This window comes from Oryx dammah, unplaced genomic scaffold (genome assembly GCF_014754425.2).
Source record: "Oryx dammah isolate SB20612 unplaced genomic scaffold, SCBI_Odam_1.1 HiC_scaffold_2, whole genome shotgun sequence".
In the NCBI taxonomy this organism is placed as follows: domain Eukaryota; kingdom Metazoa; phylum Chordata; class Mammalia; order Artiodactyla; family Bovidae; genus Oryx; species Oryx dammah.
Genome location: NW_024070186.1, coordinates 98,008,133 through 98,017,268, shown reverse-complemented (window position 1 = coordinate 98,017,268; position 9,136 = coordinate 98,008,133). Strand labels below are relative to the sequence as shown.

The 9,136-nt window shown below is 36.9% G+C and overlaps 1 protein-coding gene across 1 annotated transcript in view; it reads left to right on the top strand.

Moving 5' to 3' along the window:
* The window catches only part of ATP6V1A (ATPase H+ transporting V1 subunit A), a 62,000-nt gene extending 53,148 nt beyond the window's left edge, over positions 1–8,852 (top strand). Inside the window, exons 12-15 of the mRNA XM_040224391.1 lie at positions 1,487–1,690; positions 3,001–3,095; positions 4,596–4,767; positions 6,482–8,852. Coding sequence (XP_040080325.1) covers positions 1,487–1,690; positions 3,001–3,095; positions 4,596–4,767; positions 6,482–6,574 — 564 coding nt within the window. The 3' untranslated portion in view covers positions 6,575–8,852. The remainder of the gene's footprint in view (positions 1–1,486; positions 1,691–3,000; positions 3,096–4,595; positions 4,768–6,481) is intronic.
* The last annotated feature ends 284 nt before the right edge of the window (positions 8,853–9,136 follow it).

Below are 9,136 nucleotides of genomic sequence, written 5' to 3'. Positions count from 1 at the left end.
CCAGTCCTGTGGCCACTGCTGAGTTTCCCAAATTTGCTGGCATATTGAGTGCAGCACTTTCACAGCATCATCTTTCAGGATTTGAAACAGCTCCACTGGAATTCCATCACCTCCACTAGCTTTGTTCGTAGTGATGCTTTCTAAGGCCCACTTGACTTCACATTCCAGGATGTCTGGCTCTAGATGAGTAATCACACCATCATGATTATCTGGGTCGTGAAGATCTTTTTTGTACAGTTCTTCTGTGTATTCTTGCTACCTCTTAATGTCTTCTGCTTCTGTTAGGTCCATACCATTTCTGTCCTTTATCGAGCCCATCTTTGCATCAAAAGTTCCCTTGGTATGTCTAATTTTCTTGAAGAGATCTCTAGTCTTTCCCATTCTGTTCTTTTCCTCTATTTCTTTGCATTGATCACCGAGGAAGGTTTTCTTATCTCTCCTTGCTATTCTTTGGAACTCTGCATTCAGATGCTTATATCTTTCCTTTTCTCCTTTGTTTTTCACCTCTCTTCTTTTCACAGCTATTTGTAAGGCCTCCCCAGACAGCCATTTTGCTTTTTTGCATTTCTTTTCCATGGGGATGGTCTTGATCCTTGTCTCCTGTACAGTGTCACACATCTCATTCCATAGTTCATCAGGTGCTCTATCTATCAGATCTAGGCCCTTAAATCTGTTTCTCACTTCCACTGTATAATCATAAGGGATTCGATTTAGGTCATACCTGAATGGTCTAGCAGTTTTCCCTACTTTCTTCAATTTGAGTCTGAATTTGGTAATAAAGAGTTCATGGTCTGAGCCACAGTCAGCTCCTGGTCTTGTTTTTGTTGACTGTATAGAGCTTCTCCATCTTTGGCTGCAAAGAATATACTCAATCTGATTTCGGTGTTGACCATCTGGTGATGTCCATGTGTAGAGTCTTCTCTTGTGTTGTTGGAAGAGGGTGTTTGCTCTGACCAGTGCATTTTCTTTCAGTGCATATTACACCATACCAGTCTTCAATGGAGTCAGTATCTTTTGCTGTCAGATTTGACGAACTGTTAAGGAAATCCAGATAAAGTTTGATTCCTAGAAGAGCCAACTCATTGGAAAAGACCCTGATGCTGGGAAAGATTGAGGATAGGAAGAGAAGGCGGCAACAAGATGGTTGGATGGCATCACTGACTCAATGGACATGAATTTGAGCAAACTCCAGGAGATGGTGAAGGACAGGAAAGCCCAGTGTGCTGCAGTCCATGGGACTGCAGAGTCAGATACAACTTAGTGACTGAATAACAACAATCCATATTGAAGCTAAAAGAAATATTTTTCTGTCTGCAAGTTTTATTCTATTTCATTTATGTTTGGTATATACTAAAAAGATAAATAATTTGACCAAAACGGTATAGAATTCCATAGTTAGGACAAACAAGTATGTTTCGATCCTTTGCAAACGTTGTTTTTTAAGAAAAATCTTTGTGTTTTGTTTTTGGTTTTGTTCTTAAATCAGGTGTTCTGGGGCTTAGATAAGAAACTAGCGCAACGTAAGCATTTCCCTTCTGTCAATTGGCTGATCAGCTACAGCAAGTACATGCGTGCCTTGGATGAGTACTATGACAAACACTTCACAGAGTTCGTTCCTCTGAGGACCAAAGCTAAGGAGATTCTGCAGGAAGAAGAAGACTTGGCAGAAATTGTACAGCTGGTGGGAAAGGTAAGTTGTAAAATCTCGTGGAGAACAGATCTGTGAGTTACGCTGGAGCCTTTTTGGGGTTACACTGGGTCTTCATTCCGGTACATGGGCTTCCCATTGCAGTGGCTTCTCTTGTTGCAGAGCACAGGCTCTAGGCGTGCAGGCTTCAGCAGTTATGGCACACAGGCTTAGTTGCTTTGCAGCATGTCGAACCTTCCTGGACCAAGGATCGAACATGTGTCCCCTGCATTGGCAGGCGGACTCCTGTCCACTGTACCGCCAGGGAAGTTCACGCTGGAGCTTTTTAAGGACAAACAGAACCTTGGATAGGCAGATTCTTGCCTGCAAAAATGAGTATTTATTAAATATATTTTAAACTAATAAAACTGTAGATTATTCCTTTATCCAGCAAATATTTCAGGAGCCTGCTTGTATTGTGGAAAATAGATGATTATTGTTTATAGATTATCTGTTATTGAATAACAAACCACTTAGACATTTAGTGGCTTAAATGGTGCTTTATTGCTCATGGTTTTGGGGTTGGTGGTCTTACTTGGGCAGTCTTTCTTGGGTCCCCTCATATAGTTTTTGCTGTCCTATGGTGGCTGAGACTGTAGTCATCTGAAAGTTTCTTCCCTCACACATCTGGTGCCTGAGTTAGGATAACTAGAACAGCTAAGGCTTGGGAAGGCATTTCTCTTTCTGTATGGTATTTCAAAAAAAACCCATCATGGGTCTATTTGCCATGTTCGTAGCAGCACTTAAAAGTGCTAAAAGGTAGAAGCAACAGAGATGTCCTGGTTTCCGACACACGTGCATGCACCCACATATGCAGATACAATGAAATATTATTCGACCTTGAAAAGGAAGGAAAATTCTAACACATGCACAACGTGATGATCCTTGAGGGGCCATGATGTTAACAGATGAGTCAGAAAACAAAATACTTGCATATAACATGTGTCTAAAGTAGTCAAATTCATAGAAATGGAAAATAGAGTGGTGGTTACCAGGGGTCCAGAGGACGAAGGAAAAGGAGTTGTTGTTTAATGGGTATAGTTTCAGGTTTGTAAGGTGGAGAGTTTTGGAAATCATTTCACGGCAATGTGAACATGCTTAACCTACTGAACTACACTTAAATTTATATTATATCAGTAGTTTTTGCAACGAAAACAAAGCAAGAAAATCAATCAGGAAGCAGTTATGAGGTGAATTTATTAATGATAGGTGATCATGTGTTGATTACTTGGTTTCTGCTTGCTAATTAATTGCAACAGTTGGTCCCACATAGTAGCATTTAATTTCTAAAAATATATTTTTTCCTCTTCTAGGCTTCTCTAGCAGAAACAGATAAAATCACTCTGGAGGTAGCAAAACTTATCAAAGATGATTTCCTTCAACAAAATGGATATACTCCTTATGACAGGTAACCTAGCCGGATTTTCTTTGGATATTCTATCAAGTTTTGAAGAAGGAGCTGCCTACATGTATGTTAAACCGCCTACCCGTCTTTTTTCTCATACACACATACTCGAACTCAGTGTATAGGTTTATTTTATATTTTTATGGCATACATCTAACTATCCACTATGTTCCCTTATATTGATTTGGCTCATTTTCCAAAGTATGACTTTTTTCACTCATTATCCAGCCAGCTTAAATTAGATTAAATTATGGTGTAGTGTATGGAGCCCAAGGAATCACTGCCTCTTTCAGAAGCTTTTCTCACTACCTGTTGTGACAGCCCATGCCCCTTCTACTTTTTGCCAAAATAATACACTATTGTGCCCCGTTTCCCAAGAGTCCTATTTTTTTCTCTTTCTACTATTGGACATCTTACCGGTCCCTATTACTCATGCCCAATGCTTTCTGTTTTTCATTATTTATCTCTGCTACTACAAGGGCTTTCCTTGTGGCTCAGCTGGTAAAGAATCCACCTGGAATGTGAGAGACCTGGGTTCAGTCCCCGGGTTGGGAAGATCCCCTGGAAAAGGGAAAGACTACCCACTCCAATATTTTGGCTTAGAGAATTCCATGGACAATACAGCCCATGGTGTCACAAAGAGTCAGACACGACTGAGAGACTTTCACTTTCACTACCATGGCCAAAAAGTTCCCATTTCTTTTAAACTTGGATAATTTGAACCCTTCATCATAATCTATAACATTTCCTTCCTCAAATCATATTTGACCCCATATAAGACTGTAGGAACAAATAGATTAGCAGAATATAGGACAAGCAGAAAATATGACAATCTAATCAGTAAGGCAGAAACTCTAGGAACCAGCCACACAAAGATAACTCCACAAGGGAAAATTCTTTGAAAAGAGAGTGTACATGAAATTGTGTATGCAAGTAAGTTTAAATGTGTTAGAAAGTTTATCAGAATGCATGTGATCCAAGTTGAATATTCTGTGTCTTTATTATTAAAAGGTATGTGTAAATGCAAGTGAACACTTTAGTGGAGAAAGGAGCTGCTTATTAGCTCAAGGAAATTACAGTTCCCTACTTTCCTATTATTTATTCAACCTTAACTATCACAAGGGACTCTTTACAATTTAGTTATTTTCCATTTGGGTTACTGCTTTAGCTGTACTGTACACAAACAGGCTCTCAGAGAGTCATTAGATTGTAGCAGTACTGTTTTATTGTGATGTAATTAACATCACTCTTAAATAAAAGAACGCATATGGCTCCATCTCTCTATCCACCCCATATTCCTGAGACATCTCTGTCCAATAACTCTGGTTAAGTGTTACTAATCTTTTCCACTATTTTTTTTTCATTCCTTAAATATCATGCCATAAATATAAGTAGTGTGCCTATCTAAATAAAGAAACTAATGCTCTGGTATCTCACAGATGAAATAAAAAGTATGAACTTGCTTTCGATTTTCTGTTTTATTTTGACTTCCATTTATCTTAGGTTCTGCCCATTCTACAAGACAGTGGGGATGCTGTCCAACATGATCGCATTTTATGATATGGCCCGCAGAGCTGTTGAAACCACTGCCCAGAGTGACAATAAAATCACATGGTCCATTATCCGTGAGCACATGGGGGAGATCCTCTATAAGCTTTCCTCCATGAAATTCAAGGTATATTGTTTGTACCATAAACTTTTTTTAGTAGGAAGTATTTCTTTTTGATTTTTTGAAATATTTGGTTCTCAAACTTGGTGTATGAAGCTTGCATTTATTATTTTCACACATGCTCGGGTTATGTAAAAGCAAAGCAGACCTCAAAGCTGTGTTCAAATAGGAATTCTAGTGATAAAGATTATAGTATGTCATGTCTAAAATAAATGCTGACGTTTTTTCCCTTTTGTCTTAACCACCAGGCAGTTTAGAACTAAAATCATTGCTAAGCAGCAGTTACCTTACCTCAAGTGCCTGTTGTTATCTGTCTAAGCTCCATGCTCCTTCTTTAAATGATTTCTGCTGCCTGGTTATTTTTAGTATCCTGCTATACACATCATTTTTACTTTTAAGTGGACTCTCATTGTTTGGGAGTTGCACAAGACATAGATAGATAAGTAAGTGAAATTATCGGTGGAAACTCAAATGTGTAAGATTGTTTTTAAAATACTTGATCAGTCGAGTTGTATTTATTTCTAAATCATGATATCTAAGTATAGTTACTAATCTCCTATTGAGATATTGAAACGGATTCTTTGAATGTGTATGTTAAGATTGAAAGTAAATTTGTACAAATAGATACTGTATCAAGGATTTTAAAATATCCATGTAGTTTGAGTCCTGTCTTTCCACTTCAAAACTAATAACCCAAGGAAATAATCAGATTTTGATATGGATACATGTAGAAGATTGCATATCAAACTTCTTAAATGTCATCCAAAAGTGAACGGAGCCAGCAGTACATTGCACCATGTACCTTACAACAAAAATATTATGAAGGCATTGACATCATACATCTTTTTTTCAAGGAACATCCAAAGACACAGGGACATAGTTATGGTATAATGAGTGAAAAAAAAAAGTCAGGTTGCAAAAAATTCCACATGTAATTTGATCCAAATTTTATTTTTAAAAAATTACATTCATAGGAAAATGATTCAAAAGATATGTAATAATGATGACTTCTGGTGCTATCATTTTTGTTTACAGATACATTGTATCAAATTAATATGTTATTTTTTAGTATCATTCAGTATTTTTCTGTAGCACTATTTTGTGGCTGAAGAATATTTTCCTTTTCTTAGGCATTTGGAAGTTTTTGGTATGGACAACTTTGTTAATGCAGTTGGGTTTGTGTATCTTCCTCATATATGTTGTTAAAAGTAGAATGATTGGGTCAGAGGGCTTAAACACTTTAAAGTCTCTTTTGTACATTTTACTCAATTAAGTTGCTTTCTATACAGATTTTAAATAGAGTGCATTTTGAGGTTATTTCATGTCCCAGCATGATAATGCCAGGCCCTGAATAGTAAATTCTGTTTTGATTAAATTAATTCCAACTATGAATATACAAGGAGGAATGTATCTAATATGCGTTGCTGCATAGTTTCAGTTTCCTAATATTTTGTATATTGTCAAGGGTAAATCCTTTGGTTGTTGAACACAGCAGGCAGGACACAAAACTGAAATTTTGTCTTCTGTTTATGATTAGACTATTCCTTTATACATTTTACCCTTAAAGGAAAAATAATAAGGTTAATCCTGCCTCCTGCCTTGTGTTTTACTAGTGCATCTCACTTAACCTCCTGCTCAAATATAGTAAATATAAATAACTCACTGTGTTACAAAAATTATTTTCCAAAGGTAAATTGAATTCTATAATGTCTTTTTTCAGGATCCAGTGAAAGATGGTGAGGCGAAGATCAAGGCCGACTATGCACAACTTCTTGAAGATATGCAGAATGCATTCCGTAGCCTTGAAGATTAGAACTGTGATTTCTCTCCTCCTTTTCCTCAGCAAGCTCTCATATGTGTATATTTTCCTAAATTTCTCATCTTGGACCCTTTGCTTCTTTACTGTGCAGGTTTGAGACTAGTGCCTCTGTGTGTAATCATTTGTTTCCCCATTTATTTGATAGGTCTTATATAAAACAAACATTCCTTTGTTCCAGTGTTTGAAGGGCCCCCCCGAACACTTCTCCGAAGTGGTGAATGTAGTCAATTTGATACACGATGGCTACACTACTGTAAACTTGTATGTGACGTCTCTCCTTGTCCTAGGTTTACCCTTTCCTCATCACTATTAAATTGTAAACAGGACTGCGGCATGTTACTCTCTTTGCAGTGGATTTGGAATGGAAGGCCAGACTTCTATACATTTTGACAGGTACTTTGTGAAATGACTTTACTTGCAGCTTAGCATTTTGCTAAGTAACTGCTTTGCAGGAAATAATTGCTTGTTTTAAAACATGAATGATTAATGTTTCAATTATGTGTTGCTTCCCCCAGTATAAATCAAGAACGTTTGTGGGAAACTGTTGAGAACTATACTGTTTTTAAAGCAGGCATCTGTGGCACTCCAGGCATCTGTGGGGCTCAGCACAATAGATGAATCAGTGCCCTCTAAAAACGTGAAAGAGGAGCCAGGTGGTCAAACTTAGGTTAACATCACCTTGTTAAAGCCTATTTTATTTCACTGGGAAAAACTCAGTGTCAAGGACTATTCTACTACATTACTAGGCAGTTCTTTTTAAAATTACATTTAAAACAATCATGAGCACTTGATTCACATCACACCTTCTTTTTTTTCCTCAAACATCTTAGAAGGCTAAGCTTCTGAGAATCATGTGGCAGTGTGATGGGCAGAAAAATGCCACAGAGAATATATTTTATAGTGGTTAAAGGCTGTTTGCACCTCTAAGGACCAGTTGGGCTTTGATAATTCTTGGGGCCAGAGTGGCATTATGTTTTTACAAGATAATAACATGTGTCACATGTTTGCATGTTTGTTTGCGTATTGAATCTTTGAACAACCAGTTTCCTGAGTGTAGAAAACACTGTTCTTTCATGTGATTTATGATTCACTGGCTCGAAAGATTTCCCAGAATATCTGTAGCTGTAGCAGCAAAACAGTTCCAATTCTCTTTCATAGGAATGAAGTTAATTCTAAAATCAGCAGATGCAAGGTATTAGAATTTGGGTTATGTGAAAAAAAGGATTATTTCTTCCTATCTTTTAAGTATGTATCTTTTAAGTATAGTTTCTGCATTTGAATGATAAGGCACACTGCAGAACAGCTCTAAAAACGTCAGTTTCCCATGAAGTCTTTCTGACCAATCATGCTGGCGCCATTGCTTCCTCTTTGGGAAGAGGAAAGGGTATGTGAACATGTCCAACAGTCTCAGATACTGAAATGTAATAGCATTTATTTATGTTACGCCTCAGTATGTTGTTATTTAAGTTTTTAAGTAATGTATTTCTTTTGGTCTATTAAGGAAAGATGCAGTCAATAGAGAATTCAGCTTTGTTTGTTTAAATCCTTACAGATTGCACTTTCTTACAATGGCCTGCTATTCAGGATAAGTATCCTTCTTTAACCTTTTGGAGTATTTGGAAGATAAAAATTATGCAATGATTTGTTGAGATGTGGACATAATGGTGCTGCTTAACCAGTTTGCTTCCAGTATGACCTCCTACCTAGAGGCCCCAAGACCAGTGGAAATTAAAAGAATTTCAAAAATCTTTCAGTTCCTACCTTAAATCTACCAGCAAACTAGGATTGTGATAGTAATGAATGATATGGCAAAGAAAGTTTGACCAAGTTTGTCTTTTGTTGTTCTGAATTTGCAATATACATTCTTACTCCTTTTTAAGAACATTGGGGTGTGGCTGTGAAGCTACTAGCGAAACTTCACTCAGAGCCTCATTGTAAGTGTCCCTCCACCTATATGTTGTAGAATTTCACATTGGTCACAGTTTCTTTAGTAAGAATGTGTCAGAGTTACAATAATCTTTTAAAAAGATGATTCAGTTCTATATTTATTGTGCTCTGTCTGGTCCTGAGTGGAGCCAGTTAACAAGTTTCATATGTATTTTTCCAGTGTTAAATCTCACACATTGTACCCTTTGGAACTTTCCATCCTGAAGAGTGAACAGAAGAGGTCATGTGTATTGCCTCCTTATCCTTAAAGTTTCACTATCTTTATGTTAAAAGTTGTGTATAATTGTTAAAATCTATGAAAGAATAAAAAGTGGATTTAAATTAATGTTTTTTTCTTTTTTTTGTGGCTGTGGCCAGATCTGCTTTAAAAAAGAAGTGTCACATTGTATTTTGGCTTGTTTTCAGTATGAACTTTTAAAGTTTTTTATTTCTCTCTTTCTTCTTAAGATCATGAAGTTGAATCGGGGCCCTCACTACAGACTGCATAAAGTCCTATAATCATATACCACTGTGATTGGAAAATACAGTACATGGAATCACAGCATTCAGAATATTACTTTAAATTGAAAAAACGGTTTCTAAAAATAGACTTATAAATGAAAGGAAATC